The sequence below is a fragment of the Chanos chanos genome, chromosome 4, assembly GCF_902362185.1.
Source record: "Chanos chanos chromosome 4, fChaCha1.1, whole genome shotgun sequence".
Lineage (NCBI taxonomy): Eukaryota > Metazoa > Chordata > Actinopteri > Gonorynchiformes > Chanidae > Chanos > Chanos chanos.
In genome coordinates, this window is record NC_044498.1 from 39,443,297 (window position 1) to 39,464,814 (window position 21,518).

The window sequence follows — 21,518 nt, forward strand, 5'->3', positions numbered from 1 at the left end:
CTCTGCTGGAGGTCTGATGTTCCAGCATGGTGGAGACATGCCTCAGCTTGATATTGAACATTTTATCGTTATGAATACTCAGCGCTGCTTCTAAGAAACCTGCAGTGAAGGGAACAAAGACTCTGAGCGTGAGAAAGTATAGCAACATTGTTCTGGCTGATAAACAACAAACAGCTTCCTGCTAACATCAATCTCAACACAGTTTCCCTCCATTTTTCTCTGTCCAACAGCAAGGAAACCAACCCACCCTGTGTTTAGTCTGTATTGACTCTTGATGCTCATGTTTTGGAGACATTGATGGTACAAACTAGATGCATCCGTGGTTAGACTCACATGTTTGTGTGTCTTTGTATCTCGTAGATATCAGCGTGGACCATCCTGATGAAAAGTCCATTATAACCTACGTTGTAACATACTATCACTACTTCTCCAAGATGAAAGCCCTGAAGGTGGAGGGCAAGCGTGTTGGGAAGGTAAGGATGTGAATGCACCATCCTCTCAGCCTGTGAAAGACCAAGGCCTGGGTCTTGTACCATGATGCCTGCAAAGCTGAAAAGCTAAAGTGACACAAGCATGTGTGTGTGTGTGTGTGTGTGTGTTTTGCAATGCTGCCCTGTCCCTATTAGGAAACTCATGGGGTAGGTGGGATATAGTGGCTTACTGGAATAAGCCGTTATGCAAGGGACAGAAGGGTTTGTGATTTGAATCCCTCCCTGAATCCACTGACTTAATGCTAGAAGGCTTTTGGTTCTTCAATCTCTGCCCTTACTCATGCTGCTGTTTTAGTCTGTTGGGCACGCCACTTAATGTTAGCTTGTTCCAGTGGGTCTTGCAGCATCTCCCCTAACCTTCACAGCAACTTGGAGGAAGATTATATGCAATTAGTGGTCCTCCTATGGTTAAATAACGGTTTGTGGATGGTTATATATTCACTGTAGACTTTTTTGGCTCTTAGGTGCTTGACAACGTCATAGAAACTGATAAGATGATTGAGAGATACGAGTCTTTGGCCTCAGACCTTTTGGAATGGATTGAACAGACCATCATTATTCTCAACAATCGCAAATTTGCCAACTCTCTGGTGGGTGTTCAACAGCAGCTTCAAGCCTTCAACACCTACCGCACAGTGGAGAAGCCCCCCAAGTAAGCTATTTACACTCTTCTGAGTAATTAGTTCATTCTCCAAATCTGTTATCCATCCCATTCTCTCTGGTCAAGTGTGGGTTGTACCATTGTCATCAGAATGTTTAATTGTCTATGATTGTGTTACTGTATCTATGTTTGGAGACCAACAAATAATGTGAAAACTTTCTCTTTTACCAATCAGGTTTACAGAAAAAGGTAATCTGGAAGTGCTTCTCTTCACCATTCAGAGCAGGATGCGAGCCAACAATCAGAAAGTGTACATGCCTCGTGAAGGCAAACTCATATCCGACATAAACAAGGTGACGCCACTATTTTTTATTAAGCCTATTTAAATAAATGTAATATCACGCTGACATGATCGCAAGCTTAAGACTAACTGACTACTGTGTGTGTCCAGGCATGGGAAAGGCTAGAGAAGGCAGAGCATGAGAGGGAGCTGGCTCTGAGGACAGAGCTTATTCGGCAGGAGAAACTGGAGCAGCTTGCACGGAGATTCGACCGTAAGGCGGCCATGAGAGAGACGTGGCTGAGTGAAAACCAGCGCCTTGTTGCACAGGTGCTACACAAACACATGCACACACACACACACATTGCACAGACATACAGACACACACCCACACACACACTCCTGAAGAAGGTTCAAGGTCAAGCTCTCTTGTCTGACGTGTTTAGCCATGTCAGTGCAATACTCAGATATCCTTTTCCATATTCATCGGGTCTTAGCATACCCTTGTGGTCATAGTGAGTAATGTAGGTTGCAGAAATGGTGAGAAATGATTTCAGAAATACTCTTCTAGTCAAAGCTGCCTTGTTGCAACACACAAATTTATATGTTTTATTTAGTTTTGTTTTGTTTTAATTTCTTTGCCATGCATTCAGTTAGATTTTTATGAATAGCAAAATGTTGCTGATATTTCTCCACCAATATTCTGCTCAAGGAGTACACACCAGGTGAAATGCTGCAGCAAAGATCAACACCCCCTCCACCCCCCTGCAAAGTTTCCAGCACATCATCCTTGTCAACTTTGCTGATGAAGGGTCAAAAGGAGGCTGTACCTGGTGATTTGCCACGATTACTTAAGCTAATCAGATTCTCTCTTCTCCCTAGGATAACTTTGGCTTTGACCTGCAAGCTGTGGAAGCAGCCACAAAGAAGCATGAGGCCATCGAAACTGATATTGCTGCATATGAAGAACGTGTACAGGCAGTGATTGCTGTGGCGAAAGAGCTGGAAGCAGAGAACTACCATGACATCAAACGCATCACCGCTCGTAAGGACAACGTGCTACGTCTGTGGGACTACCTCCTGGAGCTGTTGAGAGCTCGCAGACAGAGGCTAGAGCTGAACCTAGGCCTTCAGAGGATCTTCCAAGAGATGCTCTACATCATGGACTGGATGGATGAGATGAAGGTCAGGTCAAGGAAACTTGTCAGAGTGGTTGTTGTTTAGCATGCTGTTGTGTATGTCACAAGACTGTACTGTCTGTAGGCAGTAGTGCCATTAGCATTTGCTATTCATTGCACGGATAGCCAATTCTTTCCCTCAAATCCAAATTTAGTCCTGTTTTGATTAGTTAATTGAACAATTAGTGAAGTTGATTGACTATGGTGTTATCGCTCCCGGCTCCTAGGGAAAAGGAGAGTGAAAAATCTGCAATGACTCAGGACAGTAAATGGAGTAGCCCGATTGTTACATTAAACATTATTCAGGCAACGTTTAGCCAGTTCTGTGGTGAGTTGTTATTAATGGTTATTTGGTACCTAGTGTGGTTGAGTCAGCTGTAGGGCCTCAGGCATGTTCCTTTCATACCTTGAAATTGTGCTGATGACACGTTTCTGGTTCTGCCCCCACAGATGCTGCTGCTGTCTCAGGACTATGGGAAGCACCTGCTGGGGGTGGAAGATCTGCTTCAGAAGCATGCACTGGTTGAGGCTGACATTGCTATCCAGGCCGATCGTGTTAAAACTGTCAATGCCAACGCGCAGACATTTGCTGTTGACACTGAAGGTGAGTCACACAGCAAAATCATAACAGATTTTGTTCCGGGCCAGTCATCATTGTTGACACAGAATATGAGCAAGTAAATTATATTTCTAAATTGTTATCTGTGATGGTAACACACTCATAAGAACCAATGTCATGTGTTAGTCATTCAGCTTGACCACACGCCCTCTCCTCTGCAGGCTATAAGCCATGTGACCCACAAGTAATTCGGGACCGTGTGGCCCATATGGAATTCTGCTACCAGGAGTTGAATCAGCTTGCAGCTGAACGACGTGCTCGGTTAGAAGAGTCCCGCCGTCTGTGGAAGTTCTTCTGGGAGATGGCAGAGGAGGAAGGTTGGATCCGGGAGAAAGAGCAGATCCTGTCCTCAGACGACTGTGGCAAGGACCTCACCGCCGTGTTGCGACTGCTGACCAAACACAAGGCCTTTGAAGACGAGATGAGCGGCCGTGCGGGGCACCTGCAACAAACCCTACGTCAGGGCGAGGAGCTGGTGGCCGCCAACCATTTTGGCTCAGACAAGATCAGCGAGCGCATCAAAGATATTCAGGAGCAGTGGGCCAACCTTGAGCGTCTGTCGGCCGTACGCAAAGCCAAGCTGCAGGAGGCCTGCAACATGCACCAGTTCCAGGCCGACGCAGACGACATGGACGCTTGGATGCTTGACGTTCTCCGAATTGTCTCCAGCGCCGATGTTGGCCACGATGAGTTCTCCACACAGACACTTGTGAAGAAACATAAGGACGTGGCAGAGGAGATCGCCAGCTACCGGCCAGTCCTAGATGCACTGCACGAACAGTCTAGCACGCTGCCCACCGAATGTGCCCAGTCTGCGGAGGTGAAAGGCCGCTTGGCAGGCATTGAGGAGCGGTATAAGGAAGTGACGGAGCTGACCAGGCTTAGGAAACAAGCCCTTCAGGATGCGTTGGCCTTGTACAAGATGCTAAGTGAGGCAGATGCATGTGAACTCTGGATTGATGAGAAGGAACAGTGGCTGAACAACATGCAAATCCCTGAGAAACTGGAAGACCTGGAGGTCATTCAGCACAGGTAAAAAGCACATCACAATTGAAGGCCGTACCCAAGCATGAAAAGGGCAAACAAGACTATAATGTTCTTGTGTCCATTACCCGTGCAATGGCATTATGTATTCTAAGAGGGAACTACTGCTAGCTGTGTGCCCTATGTAAGAACCAGTATTGTAAAGCAGTGTTGCAACACAGATGTGCTTACAGGAGTTACTGTTGTGCAGAATCTATTAATAAATATATTTGCTAGGTTCTCTCCATCTTATTAGTTCCGCTCCATCAGTGCTCATAAGCTTTATAAATGCACTTGAGATGGCATGCGTATTAAGCATTTGGCTACATCCTGTGTAATATCTGTATAATGGACTGAATTTATATGATCTAGCAGTTCCATTTGTTTGTGATGATGCATGTGTAACATTCATCATTTTAATGTCATGCTGATCATAGCAGTCGAAACTACTGATTTCAGTCAGTAACTGTTTTTTTGGAGCAAGTATGAGGCCTGTTGTGTTAGATGTGGCCTCAGTAACATTCTTTTTCTCAACATAAAGAGTTTGAGGGGAAGAATGTGGGAGAAAGTTCGTACCACAATTCACTTTCCCTCGAAGGAAACTATCCTCTAATATTTTAAAGTCAATAAAACATTTACTGTATCTGCTGTAAAGAGGCATTTTCTCAGTAAAATGCTTTGGTCAGCAGCTTGACAGTGTATTTAATGCAGCCCATGAATCTAACCTAAAATGATCCTTCCGTTCCCTCTGCATTTACACACTGCACCATATGGAAAGATTCTCAGCTCTCTCTAGCTGTCCTTTTAAAATGTATTTTCTCCTTTATTTACCATACCACTGCAGTTAAATAGAAACAGAGCGTTCTGCTTTATGTAATAGCCTCTCATCGAGGAGAATGTCTCATTTTCCTTTTGTCTCTTAGTTTATGCTATGACCTTATCTACACTGCACAGATTTGAGAGTCTGGAGCCTGAGATGAATAGCCAGGCATCACGTGTTGCTGTGGTGAACCAGATTGCTAGGCAGCTGATCCACAGTGGTCACCCCAGTGAGAAAGAAATCAAAGCCCAACAGGACAAACTCAACACAAGGTAAGCGTCCAGTTGTTCTCCCGAGCTCCAAGAATGTTTCTGCAGTGTTGAAGGCAGCTTGTGCCCAAAGGAATATGTCCACTGGAGTTTCCTGACTCGTTTCTCTACTGCCGATAGGTGGAGTCAGTTCCGTGACTTGGTGGATCAGAAGAAAGACTCCCTTAACTCTGCTCTGGGTGTGCAAAACTACCATTTAGAGTGTAATGAGACCAAGTCCTGGATCCGTGAGAAGACCAAGGTGATCGAGTCCACTCAAGATCTTGGCAACGATCTGGCAGGTGTAATGGCCTTACAGCGTAAGCTGACTGGAATGGAACGTGACTTGGCTGCCATTGAAGACAAGTTGGGTGACCTTGGCAAAGAGGCTGAAAGGCTGGCAGAAGAGCACCCAGAGCAGGCCCCAGGCATCAAGGGGCGCTTAGGAGAGATCACAGATGTTTGGGAAGAGTTGAAAGGGACCCTGCGTGTTCGTGAGGAATCTCTGGGAGAGGCCAGCAAACTGCAGCAGTTCCTGAGGGAGCTTGATGACTTCCAGGCCTGGCTCTCACGCACCCAAACTGCCGTCGCCTCTGAGGACATGCCCAACACACTTGCTGAAGCTGAAAAACTGTTGGCCCAGCACGAAGGCATCAAGAACGAGATTCGTAACTACGAGGAGGACTACCAGAAGATGCGAGACATGGGAGAGATGGTGACGCAAGGTCAGACAGACGCCCAGTACATGTTCCTTAGACAAAGGCTGCAGGCACTGGACACAGGCTGGAATGAGCTACAGAAGATGTGGGAGAACCGGCAGAACCTTCTCTCACAGTCACATGCCTACCAGCTGTTCCTCAGGGACACCAAACAGGCAGAGGCCTTCCTCAACAATCAGGTAATAGACACGCCCACTATCTAAGGCTGATTCTGATCATGTGAGATTAGAGTGAATTTGTGTTATGTTTCTATGCATACACATAGTGTTATGTGTGACTGTCATGTGGATACATATGTGAATATGAAGAGTTTCAGGTGTATAAATGTGTGCGTGCGTGTGTGCGTGCGTGTGTGTGTGCGTGTGTGCGTGCGTGTGCGTGTGCGTGTGCGTGTGTGCATGCACGTGCACGTGCGCGTGCATGCATGTGTATTCAAGCACACGTGTTTTATGTGTATGTGCTTGTGAAAGCACCAGTGTTGGAGTGGACAGTTCATGACCCGGGCACTGCGTGCAGCAGAGCGGAATCTTTACTCTTGATGTCATTGTGATGCCGAGAGGACAAAGCTTTGTAAAAAATATTGACTTTAGATCAGGGCAAGTCTGAGGAGTCTCTGCTCTGTCAGGCAAAGAGCGCTGATGTTAACTTATGATAACATCAAGCACTCAGAAAAGCAGAAAAGATTCTACTAGATTTTGTGTAATTTGGCCAAAAGTGGTTGCCTGGATTTCATCTCTGCTGAGAAATTCACTGCACATCCATCCATACTCAGATCTCAGCTTAAGTGCTCCATGCTTCAGTGCTCTGCAGACTGACTCTCTCTCTCTCTTTCTCTCTCTCTCTCGTAGGAGTATGTGCTGGCACACACAGAGATGCCTACTACTCTTGAAGGAGCAGAAGAAGCCATTAAGAGGCAGGAGGACTTCATGACCACCATGGATGCTAATGAAGAGAAGATCAATGGTGTAGTTGAGACAGGCCGTAGGCTGGTCAGCGATGGGAACGCCAATGCTGACCGCATCCAGGAAAAAGTGGATTCCATCGATGAGAGGTAGAGTGCCTCACCCCCAAATTAAAAGCCAAGATTCCCACCACTTTGATTTGATCTTTTAATAAACCCATTTTTTTCCCTCTCTGCCAGTAGTTACATGGTAGCACACATGTGTACGTGATAGAATATATGTGTGTAATTAAAGGTGTGTGTGTGTGTGTGTGTTTATAGGCATAAGAAGAATCGCAGGTCAGCGAGTGATCTGTTGAATAAGCTGAAGGACAACAGAGACCTGCAAAGGTTCTTACAGGACTGTCAGGAGGTAAGTCAGCTTTACAGCCAGACACTGTGATACTTTCACTCTTTCCCTCTTTTACCAGTTGAATATAAATATAAAGTAAATATAGATGTGACAGTTGTTTGAGAAACAGTCATTATTGTGCCCTGCCTTAAAATGCTGTGTTACCTTAATTAGGTTTTAATTTCAGAGGTCAATTGGATATGGAATCATAGGTTAGTTCTTAATTATGTTTTTAGTAATGTAATGCAAAATGAGCTAGTGCAGCTGAGTGTTGTTGTTCTTGCAGTTCTCAGGCTGAACATACCCTTGAGTTAGGGCACATGTGGGAGGCCAGGGGGGAATAATGTAATGGTAAAACTGAAACAAGATGCAAACAATGACTCTCATGGAAAGATAGATAAACCATGAAAAACAATTCCAATTCTCACTGTAAATTTTTCGTATCAAAAAGAAGACAAAAAAGCAAGGCTACAGCTGTTGTCTACACAAACATCTATGATGTCTCTGAAGACTCTTGAGCACACACACACACACACACACACACACACACACACACACACACACACGCCTGAACATAAACAAATACATTGCGGTCTCCATAGAGAAGTGAAAAGAAAGGGAGGTAGGGGGAGTGTATGTGCACCAATAATTAGTGTGGGCACTAGCAGTAGTAGCACTGCACTGTGGGGGTTGAAAGTGTTTGGGTGTGTACTAATGTGACATTCTAATTACCACTCTTTGTGTATGTGTGCTTGTGTGCATGTGTTTGTGTGTGCATGTGTGTGCAGCTGTCCCTGTGGATCAATGAGAAAATGCTCACTGCCCAAGACATGTCTTACGACGAAGCGCGTAACCTGCACAGCAAATGGCTCAAACATCAGGCCTTCATGGCTGAACTGCAGTCCAACAAAGAGTGGCTGGACAAGATTGAGAAGGTGAAGTCCAACCCTTATACCTGTGGCATTCACATCTACGTTAATTTGCAGAGGCGTGAGCCGATTGCAACTTTGCACAGTAACAGCTTTCATTCTTCATAAGAACTATGAAGATGTGTGCATTTGAACAATGAGTAAGAATGATCTCACTGTTGCAGTGCTGCTGAGTTGTAGTGTTTTCATTCGACAGGACAGTGCTTGGACTAGTGCACAGCAACATATTTGGTGGACTTAGTCCCTGTCTGCTATCGCTGTTTAATCTTTGGTCTCTCTGGTGTAGGACGGGAAGCAGCTGGTGGCAGAGAAGCCTGAGACAGAGGCAGTGGTAAAGGAGAAGCTGGACAACCTGAAGAAGATGTGGGATGATCTGGAGTCGACCACCCAGACCAAGGCTCAGTGTCTGTTTGATGCCAACAAAGCAGAACTTTTCACTCAGAGCTGCGCTGACCTGGACAAGTGGCTTGTGGCACTGGAGGGTCAGATTCAATCAGACGATTACGGCAAAGACCTGACCAGCGTCAACATCCTGCTGAAGAAACAGCAGGTATGACCGTGAATTTTTAAAGTAAAATGAGGTCTGTGTGTTTGTGTGTGTTTGTGTCTGTATTTGGTTGTGCATGTGTATGCTTGCGTGCGTGCATGTGTGTGCGTGCGTGTGTGCGCGCGCGCGCGTGTGTGCGTGTGTGTCTGTGTTGTGTTTCAGAGAACCCGACGCCTACACACTGAAGTGACTGGCTTCAGGAAGAGCTCAAGCTGTGGGAATGAGCAATGCCATACATCCCCTGCAGCTCGCACAAAGCAGATCAGTCATCTGGTCCTTATATTGATGTTACTTCTTAGGGGTATTTCTTAAGCCTGGCTGTATGGTATTTAACAATGAAAGCTAGTAGTGTAGCCTGAAGCTTTGCAGCTCTGTTTAGAGTGTGCTTCATTCATAGCTGGTACAGCAGCATCATTTAGCGGCTTCACTGGCAGTTACATAAGGCCACACCACACCCTCCCCCAGTTACGCAATCTCCCTCTCGCCTCTGTGGTGCAGGAGTTGGTTCTTTGCCTTTTCACACTGTGTGTGCATTTGCACGCATGTGCACGCATGTGTGTGTGAGAGAGAGAGAGGAGAGAGAGAGAGAGAGCATCCCTGGGGACTTTAGATGTGAGAGCATGCTGACAGTGTGTAAGTGGGCCTGCGTGTACTGTTTAACGTGTGTCTGCGTGTATGCATACGTATGTGAAAGAGAGAAACAGCCAGAAAGCGAGGAAACAGCCTTGTCTTCACGATATGGGTTTATTAGCATTATCTTTTTTTTAATTCGAGAGAGGACGTATGAAAGAGAGTGAGATGAAAGAAAGCAATACCGTGGCTTGTCTCAAAGAGAGAGAGAGAAGAGAGTGAGGAAGCATGCTTTTGCTTCACGCTGCATGTGTGACGAAGGCGGGTATTAATGACGGTACCTTTTCTCTCATCCCGGGCCCCTCTTTTTCTTTTCTTTCCTCTCCCTTCCTCTTCATCTCTCTCCTCTCCTCCTCGTCTCTTCTTTTCTATTTTCCCTCTTCCCTCTCCTCCCCTGCCCTAGATGCTGGAGAGCCAGGTGGAGGTTCGGCAGAAGGAGGTGGATGAGCTGCGGTCTCAGGCACAGGCGCTCAGTCAGGAGGGAAAAGACTCAGACGAGGTGGACGGCAGACGCTGTGGGGTGGAGAAGAAATTCCAGGAACTGCTGGAGCCACTGAGGAAGAGGAGGAGCAATCTCATGGCCTCCCGGGAAATCCACCAGTTCAATCGCGACGTAGAGGATGAAATTGTGAGTCCTGTGCCCGTGTGTGTGCGGGTGTGCGTTTGTGCGTGTTGTTTAACGTACTCTAGCGTGGTACAGCTGTATGTGGGGCACTGCAGGAATGAGGACTTCACTGCAGTAACCATGACACCCAAGGGTTTTGGAGATCTAGGAGACATGGGGGCTTTTTTTCTTTCTTGTTCTGTCGTGTCTTTTGTCTTACTGGGCTCTGGAAAAGGAGAGTTTATTCCCAGTCGGACACTGAGGTCAGATATTGAAACCGATGTCTGTTGAACTCATTCTGACAGTTAAAGGAAACAGCTTCCTCTCTTCACACATTTAAATGATTTACACTTGGAAGGGAGATCTATTGCTTGTGCTCATGTCTCCTCTAAACTCTATCCAAACTGTATGTAAAATAAAAAAATATGTTGAAAGCTTTGGGAGAACTGTTTGAACCATTTTTCCTTGTGTACAAACTTTGTATTCCAGCTCTGGGTGGAAGAGAGAATGCCACTTGCCACATCCACAGACCATGGAAACAACCTACAGACAGTTCAACTACTCATCAAGAAAAATCAAGTGAGCATCGACTTCAGTCGTGGATAATCATCATGAATCAATGCGTTTTTCAGTATTTTCGTCTCTGATTCTGGACCATTTGCTGTTCTTCAGACTCTCCAGAAAGAAATTCAGGGTCACCAACCACGCTATGATGACATCTTTGAGCGGAGCCGAATTGTCTTGAAAGATGACAGTCCCAACACGGGGCAGATTCGACAGCGACTGGCCGACCTGCAGCGTCTGTGGGCTTTGATCATCGAAGAGGCGGAGAAACGTCACGGCAGACTGGAGGAGGCCCATAAGGCCCAGCAGTACTACTTTGATGCAGCAGAGGCTGAGGCCTGGATGAGTGAACAGGAGCTGTATATGATGTCTGAGGAGAAGGCCAAGGTGAGAGCATCTTCTGAAAGTCATACTGTTTTGTGACTGTGTGAGATAAATGAGACATGAATTAGAGTGAGGACTGTCAGATTGAGAAACCAGCGTTAATACAGTGTATGTGAGAATGCTGATCTTGATCAGGAACCAAATTCATTTGTAGATGACTGAAACAGCCCTTTGCTGTTTGTGACTATAATACCATATCTGACTAAACCCCTGAACTTCTTTTTTCTGCAGTCTAATTATGCAGTTGCATACTGCTGACTTTTCTTGTTGTTTGTGCTCTCTCTCTCTCTTTCTCTCTCTCTCTCTGTCTCTCTGTAGGATGAACAAAGCTCAGTGGCCATGCTGAAGAAGCATCAAATTATGGAGCAGGCAGTGGAGGACTATGCTGAGACTGTCCATCAACTCTCCCAGACCAGCAGGGGCCTGGTGGCAGCAGGACATCCAGAAAGGTGAGAGAGCCAAAGATGACAACCCCTAGACTGGAGTTCAGTTAGAGCCAATGGCCCTAATGCAGACTTGTCCAAACACTATTCTGTGAGGTCAGTAGCCATGCAGGTATTTGGGTTAACTTTTCAATCAGCTACTCATTAAGACTGGAATAGCAAGGTGAGAGCACTCTGAAGCTAGTTGATCTCAGTGAACAACTGAGTTGCAAAAGACTGCGTATGCACCAGACCCGCAAGCTAGCCCTGGCCTCTATGTTCTGAATTATGATTTAAAATCCAAATTTGGGTGGGATTAATGTTTGTTCTGGAGGGCATAACTGATATTAAGGGATAATGCTTATTATTTGCCTTCTGTCATGTTCCCTGTGGCAACATTTAGTGAGAGAATTAGCATGAAGCAGTCCCAAGTGGACAAGCTGTACGCAGGACTGAAGGACTTGTCAGAGGAGAGGAGGGGAAAATTGGACGAGAGATCCCGTCTCTTCCAGCTGAACCGGGAGGTGGATGACCTGGAGCAGTGGATCGCGGAGAGGGAGGTGGTAGCTGGATCTCACGAGCTGGGCCAGGACTATGAACATGTCACTGTAAGTTTGATTTCCTCTGACCACCTGACTGCAAACACACATTTTTACACATGCTGACTAACCATTTCAACTTAGCTGACATTTCATAGAGTTGTTGTCTTTATGCACGTCTTTAAATGTTTTTTTTTCTCATATGAATCCCATATTTATTACCACAGATGCTACAAGAGCGTTTCCGTGAGTTTGCCCGCGACACTGGAAATATTGGACAAGAACGTGTGGATGCTGTCAACCAGATGGCAGATGATCTGATCAACTCTGGCCACGCCGATGCGGCGACCATTGCCGAGTGGAAAGACGGATTGAATGAGGCATGGGCGGACCTACTGGAGTTGATTGACACCCGTACTCAAATCCTGGCCGCCTCCTACGAGCTACACAAGTTCTACCACGATGCCAAGGAGATACTGAACCGCATCCTGGACAAACATAAGAAGCTTCCAGAAGAGCTAGGCCGAGATCAGAATACAGTGGAGGCCTTGCAGAGGATGCACACCACCTTTGAGCATGACATCCAGGCTCTGGGCACACAGGTATTCTATTGGTCAAAACACTCAGACATATATAAATATGAGCACGGACATCAAAAAAGCTGGCATAAAGTTTTGTTATTGATCTGTTCCTGTATGTTCACACTAAAAACTTTGGGTTTATGACTTGGGTATATAACGACAGTGAGGCAGTGCCCGAAACTAGTAAATGCTCACCTGTTTAGATGCAAATAGGTTACATTTACAGAACAGGAAAACATTTGGTTCAGTTTATTTCAGGGGTCCACAGCACTGGCCTCTCAATCCAAGTACCTTCCTGTCTTGTGTTCAGTTGTTCAGTGGTTAACTGAACAATTAGTACTATTTATAGGTCACAGACTCATGAGTAAGGTTGCGTGGAAAAATCTGCAGCACTACATCCTTGAGGATCCTGAGTTCAGTATCCCAGGTCTAGGTCAGCATTTAGTTTGTTATCCAGGCCTGTAGTAATAACTGTTAAAAGCTGTGGTCACTATTCGTTATTCAGTAATGGGTAAAGATTTCAGACCATTCATTTTTGTTATGGACATGATGCTGCATGTTAACACCAGTACGCGTTCCCTGAACGCATCTCTGTTCTCCGTAGGTGAAGACGCTGCAAGAGGACGCCACCCGTCTTCAGTCAGCCTATGCCGGTGATAAAGCAGATGACATCCAGAAACGAGAGAATGAGGTTTTGGAGGCTTGGAAGAACCTGCTGGAGGCCTGTGACGGTCGCAGGGTGCGTCTGCTGGACACCAGTGACAAGTTCCGTTTCTTCAGCATGGTGCGAGATCTCATGCTGTGGATGGAAGACGTCATCCGCCTCATTGACGCTCAGGAGAAACCGAGGTACGTCAAAAAAGCTTAGACCCACTGAACAGCCAAGACAATGTAGAGTCAACAGGATAGATGCACTTTATAGCATATGTACCGAGAATTACATAGCAATAGGGAACAGCCCAGACATTGGACAGTGTACAGTTCACAGGCTAATCCCAGAAAACGGAACAGATCCAGCAAAAAGCCTAAATACAGTGAAAAACCCCTGTTACAGAGAGCAGTTCAAAATTTTTCCACTGTTTTCAGTTTTTTTTTTTTTTTTTTTTACAGTACCACACGTTCTCAAGCACAAAGTCTCTTTGCTTCTCTTGCTGGCACCGGGATTGTGATAATCAGCCAGGATGATAACGTTTTCTCTCCACACTCTCTGTCTCATTGTTGCATCTGAAACAGCATCTGTCTCAGTGCTGCTTCTAACTGTAAGAGAGACTGAAAGAAGAGGAACATGTAACTGGAGAGAGAAAGACAGAGAGAGAAATAGAAAGAGAGAAAAGAGAAGGGGAGGCAGGAGTCAGTAATTGCATTTCCTTATCCTCTGTCTGTGAGTGTCACTCTATCCTAATGCATAATGGTCTAGCTGATGATAGTCATGGTGGGGGCAGGAAGGTGGGAGTGTAAAACTCCACTCAGCGATGGGAAACAGGAGACTCCGAAGCCCCTTTGTTTGAAAGCTGAAAGTCGCTAGTTAGACATATACTGGTGTCATGCATATAGCTGATAAATATCTACACACAGTATTCAAAGGTCTACACTACTATGAGGCTTCAACGACTTGTCCTTCAAAACAGCCTTGGACCTCCGGTAGACCTCAGCATTGAGCGGTTGTTTTGTGTTTGTCTCTAGGGACGTGTCATCAGTGGAGCTCCTGATGAACAATCATCAAGGCATCAAGGCCGAGATCGACGCTCGAAACGACAGCTTCACAGCCAGTATTGAGCTTGGGAAGTCTCTTCTGGCACGGAAACATTATGCATCTGAGGAGGTCAGATTCAGTCATCAATAGCTATTCACTCCTATTCTCTCTATTCCTGTACAGACTAATGCATTTGTTTTCAATTAACCCTCTTACTCTTTCATCCCCTCCCTCCCTTTCTCTCTCTCTCTCTCTCTCTCTCTCTCTCTGTTTTTAAAATGTTACTGTAAATGAACACATGCCCATCCTCCTTCCTCCATTTAGATAAAAGAGAAGTTACTACAGCTGACAGACAAGAGGAAAGAGATGATTGACAAATGGGAGGACAGATGGGAGTGGCTACGTCTCGGTAAATTCATCATGTGATTTTGAATTTTAGTTACAGTAATATATATCTCTCCGTGGATCAACTGACCGCTTTGGTCTGTAGCAGTATCACTTTGTTATTTTTTTTTTTTCTCTGACAACTATCTGGAACTGATTTGTGTGCAGTGTTGGAGGTGCATCAGTTCTCCCGGGATGCAGGAGTGGCGGAGGCTTGGCTGTTAGGACAGGAACCTTATCTGTCTGGCCGAGACATGGGCGAAAACGTAGATGAGGTGGAGAAGCTCATTAAGAGGCATGAGGCCTTTGAAAAATCTGCTGCCACCTGGGAGGAGAGATTTGCAGCTCTAGAGAGACTTACTACGGTAAGTGGCCAGCAGGGGGCGGCATTGCAGTCCTGTTCGATGTAAGTACGGTGTGAGACGCAAACCTTGTCTCCAAGGCCGCATTTCACAGCTCTGACATTTAACGTGTGTCTGTACATTGGGTGTATCCAGATGGAGTTACTCGAAGTGAGAAGACAGCAAGAGGAAGAAGAGAAGAGGAGGCAGCCTCCACCTGTCGAGGCTCCATCCTCTGATACAGTGTCTTTGCAGCAGAGGTGAGAGCTATGACCTCAGCCTTGTTTGATTTAGATATAATCAGAAATGTCTGAGGTTATCTGTGTGAACACATGCAGAACTTCCAAGTCACAGAAAACAGGTGTTGGCTGTAACTAATGTAAACACATTTGAATTTGTTATACTGCAGGTAAGCGTCATGTATGAAATTTGATTTGTGTCTTTCTGGTGTTTGTTTATTTTTCTCAGCAGAGAGCGTGAGCAGGTGTCTCAGAATGGCATTACATCAGAACAGGATTCTCCCAGGGTTAGTTACCGTTCTCAAGCCTATCAAAACTACTCCAGCTTTCAGAGTCGCCGTGGCATCGCAGAGCGCAGTGGGCGTTCTGGGCTGTGACAGCGTCATTAGTGACTACCACACTCCTCCTCCTCCCTACGTGACCCGGAGTAGAAAGGAGACAAACCCAGTCACCTCCTCTCAACCCATCTCTATTGTTTCAGCCCTGCTTCACCTTCTGAGTTAGATTTACCCCTGTAGTCCCTCTAAGCGCAACATTTCTTTCCCAGTTATCACGCCTGATGCTATTTGATTCGTCGGTTTATGAATTAATCTTCGCAAACTAAATATGGTGCTCTTCCATTTAAATTTGTTTTTTTCTTCTAGTTAAAGGCATTTAATGTAGTCAGAATAATGTCTCAACTTGTCAATTGTCTTGTCAACTCTTTTTAGCTTTTTTTTTTTTTACCCCTCAGAGTATTCAGTGCTGATGATGGCAGTGAGACAGTTAATATTCCCCGACATTACGAGTTATGTCACTGAGAATGTTTGTGGTGTGTCTGAATTGGTATTTAATGAGTTGTAACTGTTAACCAAAATTTTTTTCATTTATTTATAAATAATTTATCAGTCATACATTTCCATTCAGAGACATGCTATTGGGAAGATAGATAAAAGACAAAAATAGTTGTTGTTTTCTCCCAAAAAGGATGAATGAAAGGATGAACATAAGGAGTTCAGCAGTAAAGAAAAGTGAGGCCCAGTGAACTCTGAACCTGCTTTGTTAAACCACAGCGAGAGGATTTCTCTCTGCACGCACGTGTGTGTGTGTGTGTCTGTGCGCGCGCGCGCGTGTGTGTGTGTGTGTGTCTTCTCTCAAAAGTCCTTACTGCTTTGGTTAATCCCAGTCTATTCTCTCTGTCTCTCTTTCTCCCTCTATATTTCTTTTTTTATCTTGCCCTTTCTTACTGACGCTCATCCTGCTGTCATCTCTCCTCTGGCCACACTCCCCTGTACGCCGCTCAGCTCCTCTCTCCCCTCACTCTCTCATGCGGTATCATCGGTTTTCTGCTCTACTCCGTCCTCCTCATCTTTCTCTCTTTCTCTCTACACCAGTTTTTCACAGTGTCTTAGTCTTAAGGGAGAAGGCTTTTGATAATCAGAGCAAAGGCATTGTCATAGTTTGTATCGACGCACCCAACCGATCATCACCCAGACATAAAATGCTCATTACACTATTACCGCATTAGCTGTGTCTGTCGCATTTTATTCATCCTCTGACTATAGACATTACGGAATGACGGAGAGAGAGAAAAAAGAACAGGGAAACTTTAACAAACGCACCATGAGATCTGCCAGTCATTAGTTAGGTTTGATTTGCAAGTGACTTCCAAGTTGTTTGTGTTTGTTTGTGTGTTTGTATGTGTGTATATGTGTGAATGTTTGTGTAGATGTGTTCATGTCCATTTGGCTCATTGTTACCTGCAGATTACTTTGTCCTTTTATATATGTTGTCCCATCCATTGCTTTGTTATGCTGCTTGTGGTATGCTTTGTTTTGAAATCATTAGCATTCCCCATCACTAACCCACCCTTACCAAATAAAACCATATGAATTATAATAACCCTACATGTATGTCATCCCGTTTTTGTCCTTGTGTTCCTTTTTACAGACCAAAAAAAAAAAAAAAAAAAAGTGTCCTGTCTTTCTGTTTTGTGCTTGTCAACCTGAGCATGTCTGTTGATTTTTATTTATGTTATCTGTTTCATTCATGTTTGTGTTAAGTATTGCACTCAACCTCTGTTTTCTTTCTGAGACTTCATGGGTTCGTGGGTTAACGTTATTCTCCTGCTAATATTCCCTCTCATATTCGTTTCAGATATTTACATCTTGATTCCATGTACATTCTTCTTCATTTTACCCTCAACATTTCAGTTCATACTCAAACTTGTCCATCTATTGTCAATTGTCCGTCAATTGTCCAAATTCATTTAGTATCCCAGTCACTTGTTGACAAAGCAGTGAAACAGTGAGTACAAGGCTAATGAACTCTGAATATAAAAGTACAGATTTGACTCGGCCTGACTTTAATATAGACCAGGGTCATATTTTTGAGTGAACAGAGTATTTTCTGAAGCCCTTTTTATATATTTTGTATATATATTTATATATCTGTATTTCACATACAGATCAGATGGTGGTTCTTATCTGCGTGTCTTGAATGAATTTAAAGTGAATTTGCTCTAAAGGCTTTTGTCTATGAAGACCTTGTAAGGTTTTGACACTATGTTTATGTGTACATGGACTATGTCTTAGGACACACAGTTTCTAAAGTCAGCTTATGTCTTGAGACAAAAATGGCTCAGGTTAAACTTTCTATGTATTTATACAGTTTGAGTAGGTCCCCAAATTCCCAGTTACATTAAGCACCACCTCTACTTCAGGTTAACTTATGCCCACAAAAGACTCTTTTTCCTTCAACAACCCAATGTGACCCATCACGGAAATCACAGTGAATAGTAAAAGTATGCAGGATTGGTCCAGGTTCCCAGTTAAAGCACCCAGGAATGGTCCAGCCCCTCAAAGGCTCTCAATAATATCGCCCGGGATTGGTCCTGACCAGAAGAAGCTCAGTATGGGGTAATATGCTGACAGCCTTGAGTGGGTGTGATTTTAAAATTCCTTTAACATGCAAATCACATTCTTTACTGTTTTCAGTAATATCAAAGAATACTGATGATTTCAAGCAATTTCAGAAATTGTTTGTGATTGTTTTTCTGACTGTTTATCTGTTGGTGAGGTTCACTGTCTATATGAAAATGTGGTGTGCTTCCTCTAATGTTCTAACGTTTGATTCTGCATGTTCTGAAAAGTTCTGTTTTGCTACTTCAATCAGTTCTGAATTTGAAAGCATCTGCTGATCTGTTGTTTTGCCAGTTTCCTCAGTTTGGAGAGATTCTTTGTCAGCTGAGATTTCCAAAATCCCTAATTCAAATTTGAACATTTATATCTAATTGTGATTTCAGGCTACAAATTCAGGGATGATGAATTTAACAGCTGATGTCAATCCCTGAATTTACGCAGCTGAAATATGGTACAGCCCAGGATCTCATTGTGTTTAATGCCTTTTACAGAGAAACTGGGTTGTAATTGTTAAATTGAGGGAGATTTAACAATTAGAGGCTGGTGTATTGGCATTGACTTTAATTTAACACTTGCCAGGATTATTACCTCATTTGGGGGAGTTAAACAAACCTCTAAACAGAATGCCTCACTTATTCATCCAGTTTCAGATACATAGTTTCCATCAAAGATGATTTCATGATGTTGTTACACAGCCTCTGATCCCGATGTGTGTGCAGCTTTACCTAATGATTTGTTGTGTGTACCACCCTTATTAAAAAAAAAAAAAAAAGAAGGTGCCCTAACTTGTCCGTATTTGTATCAGGAGGCCACAGGAGGAAGTGATGTTGTTAATGGAGTGCCAGAATCCAGCCCTGGCTCCTCCCCTACAGGAAGTCGTAAAGTAAAGGCAAGCCAGGCTGCCACTCTTCCGGCCAAGGCTCAGGAAACGCCCTCTGCCCAGATGGAGGGGTTTTTGCACCGCAAACACGAATGGGAAGGACACAACAAAAAGGCGTCCAGCAGGTACACACATACAGACATTCACATAAACACACAATCTGAAGGTTTTCCTACTTCATTAACCTTCCACACATGTTGAATATTCACAATTATTTCAAATGCGACCTCCATACACACATTTTTCCAACCTGATGTGCTAACTTTAAACTTTACTGCTTAATTGCAGGTCCTGGCACAATGTGTATTGTGTCATAAACAATCTAGAGATGGGCTTTTACAAAGATGCTAAGAGTGCCAGTCAAGGCATCCCATACCATGGAGAGATACCCATCAGCCTGAAGGACGCTGTGTGTGAGGTGGCTGTTGACTACAAGAAGAAGAAGCATGTATTCAAACTCAGGTGAGAAACACGAGCACTGTTTAACCTTTTATTATGACATATTAATATATGGACAAAATCTGATGTGGTTATTGGAGAAGTATTAAACAGTATGAAATGCGCTCGTATTGAATCTTAGTTTGCTTCTCTTTCACAGAATTTCAGATGGGAATGAGTATCTCTTCCAAGCCAAAGATGATGTAAGTCTTATCTGAATGTTGCTGTTTATCTCTGAGCGTGGCATGTTAGTGTTTATGACCCTAGATGTCTGTTTGTGTGTGTGTGTGTGTGTGTGTGTTTGTTTTAGTGCATATACATAAAACTCAGTATACGCTTGAGTGTTGGGTATTCAATTTCCATGTAATCTCTTCCTGGACCTCAGGAGGAGATGAACTCATGGATCCAGGCAATCTCAAGCGCCACGCCCACTGAAGTAACCCCCAGCAGCCATAGCACTCCGGCATCAAGTCGAGCCCACACCCTGCCCGCTGCCGTCGGCCCGGCAACCGAGGCAAGCCCAGGCAAACGGGAGAAGGACAAAGAGAAACGCTTCAGCCTTTTTAGCAAAAAGAAGTAGACCTTCCTCTGGCACTCATTTTGTCTCTCTCATCCTCTTCCTGAAGCGAGACTCCAGCATGCAAGCTCAGAGCCAAAATTCCACACTCTGTGCCTAACATTCCTCTGGATGGCTTCCGAGGTGTCCTGCAGCATCCTTTTTTTTCTATCTTTCTTTCTTTTTTTTATTAAATAAAAAAATGAAGAGTAATACTTAAGGGTGTGTGATGCTTTGGGCAGCTTCCATTTTAAATCGTTCTTAAGTCCCAGAGACAGGTCTCAGATAGGGGTTTCTTCAACTTTTTCCTTTTCTTTCTTTTCTCTTTCTCTTGCTTGCTCTTTTGCTCTTTCATCTCTGTTTTTTTTTTCCTTTTCTCCCCTTGTTGTTGTTTTTTTTTTTTTTTTTGTAATCGTATGCAGTTTCTACCCTCAGTTTTGTGAGGCTTCCTTTCCTCATCAGATGAAAGGCAAGAGGCAGTGGTGCTTTGAACTCAACATTATGTATTATGTTGAATTGTATTGTTTAACCTGTTTAATTTTTGTTACTAATAAATCATAAGCTTCAATAAACATACAGTGTCTTTGCTAAAATGTAGTGTAAAATAAATTTAATTTGAATGCCAAACTTCTATAGTGGCGAATATTAACATAATGCTGGAGGCCCTAAGAAATGATTGTGACCAGTCCGAATGTTGGATATCCACGATGGACTAATTTTACCGAAAAAAAAAGCAAAACAAATTCATTGTTTTGTTTTCCTCTTCCTGTTATGTTGCAGTTTATTGTATGTTTAAGTTTATTTAGAGAAGAAGTATGAGTATAGATGTATTATAAACACTTTAAGGCATTGATGTTATGTAGAAAGCTTGAAGTGTGACATTTACTGGAAAAGCGATGATTTGACTGTAAAATGACTGCTTGCTTGTTGGCTATAGCACTGCGTGTCCTCATTTTGCAACATTCTCTGGCTATTTGATAAATAGTGTGCATCTCTCTGTCACTGTAACTATTGTAATGATAAATTTTCATCATTATTGCACAATCAAAAATGCCATAAAGCCAATAGGGCCTGCTGGTATTTAGTGAAACACGGACCTGGCCCTCAAACGGATGGATCTGAACCTGTAGCCTTTTACCCTCTCTGTTAAATATGTGCAAAGTCATTAAATGCTTTTAAAATGATTACATCTTTATGTCTTCCTCTGTTAGTAGTGAGTATCCAGACTGTGAGACATTTCCTAGGGTGACACTGTTGTATGGTCGCATTGATTTGACAACGCCCATTTAAACAAATAACAGTATTATAGAGGTATTTTTCACTCCATTCCTTCACTTTCATGGAATTGTCAAATATTTTCTAAAAGTATGGTAAACTTGATCCATGAAGTCAGCTGGTCAAAGCCATGACTGATAGAAACAGAAGCTCCACATTGTACAGAGTTTGTTTAAGCCTCAACACTGATATCATTAAAAGTAACCACTCTCCCAGCACACACACACAAGTTTAATGAAGAAATATCGATCAGCTGAATCATATTTGTAATATTCAATATCAGCAGAGTCCTGAGACATCTAATATCACCTGTAGCCCATGGCAGCACCACAAAACGTGGT

At 43.9% G+C, this 21,518-nt stretch overlaps 1 protein-coding gene across 2 annotated transcripts in view; it reads left to right on the forward strand.

The window, feature by feature from the left end:
- Positions 1-20,041, forward strand: part of LOC115809017 (spectrin beta chain, non-erythrocytic 1-like) — a 55,414-nt gene extending 35,373 nt beyond the window's left edge. Inside the window, exons 8-36 of one of the 2 annotated variants that reach the window (XM_030770460.1) lie at positions 361-473; positions 956-1,143; positions 1,328-1,445; positions 1,544-1,702; positions 2,255-2,557; positions 3,001-3,154; positions 3,331-4,201; positions 5,147-5,284; positions 5,402-6,158; positions 6,828-7,030; positions 7,202-7,292; positions 8,060-8,206; positions 8,487-8,750; positions 9,781-10,005; positions 10,471-10,560; positions 10,654-10,932; positions 11,248-11,378; positions 11,755-11,959; positions 12,118-12,492; positions 13,076-13,320; positions 14,155-14,293; positions 14,489-14,573; positions 14,717-14,913; positions 15,046-15,149; positions 15,358-15,415; positions 18,834-19,033; positions 19,197-19,370; positions 19,507-19,549; positions 19,732-20,041. In XM_030770460.1, the coding sequence (XP_030626320.1) occupies positions 361-473; positions 956-1,143; positions 1,328-1,445; positions 1,544-1,702; positions 2,255-2,557; positions 3,001-3,154; positions 3,331-4,201; positions 5,147-5,284; positions 5,402-6,158; positions 6,828-7,030; positions 7,202-7,292; positions 8,060-8,206; positions 8,487-8,750; positions 9,781-10,005; positions 10,471-10,560; positions 10,654-10,932; positions 11,248-11,378; positions 11,755-11,959; positions 12,118-12,492; positions 13,076-13,320; positions 14,155-14,293; positions 14,489-14,573; positions 14,717-14,913; positions 15,046-15,149; positions 15,358-15,415; positions 18,834-19,033; positions 19,197-19,370; positions 19,507-19,549; positions 19,732-19,926 (6,251 nt within the window). In that variant the 3' untranslated portion in view covers positions 19,927-20,041. The remainder of the gene's footprint in view (positions 1-360; positions 474-955; positions 1,144-1,327; positions 1,446-1,543; positions 1,703-2,254; positions 2,558-3,000; positions 3,155-3,330; positions 4,202-5,146; positions 5,285-5,401; positions 6,159-6,827; positions 7,031-7,201; positions 7,293-8,059; positions 8,207-8,486; positions 8,751-9,780; positions 10,006-10,470; positions 10,561-10,653; positions 10,933-11,247; positions 11,379-11,754; positions 11,960-12,117; positions 12,493-13,075; positions 13,321-14,154; positions 14,294-14,488; positions 14,574-14,716; positions 14,914-15,045; positions 15,150-15,357; positions 15,416-18,833; positions 19,034-19,196; positions 19,371-19,506; positions 19,550-19,731) is intronic. The other variant, XM_030770461.1, reaches the window with a different exon arrangement.
- The last annotated feature ends 1,477 nt before the right edge of the window (positions 20,042-21,518 follow it).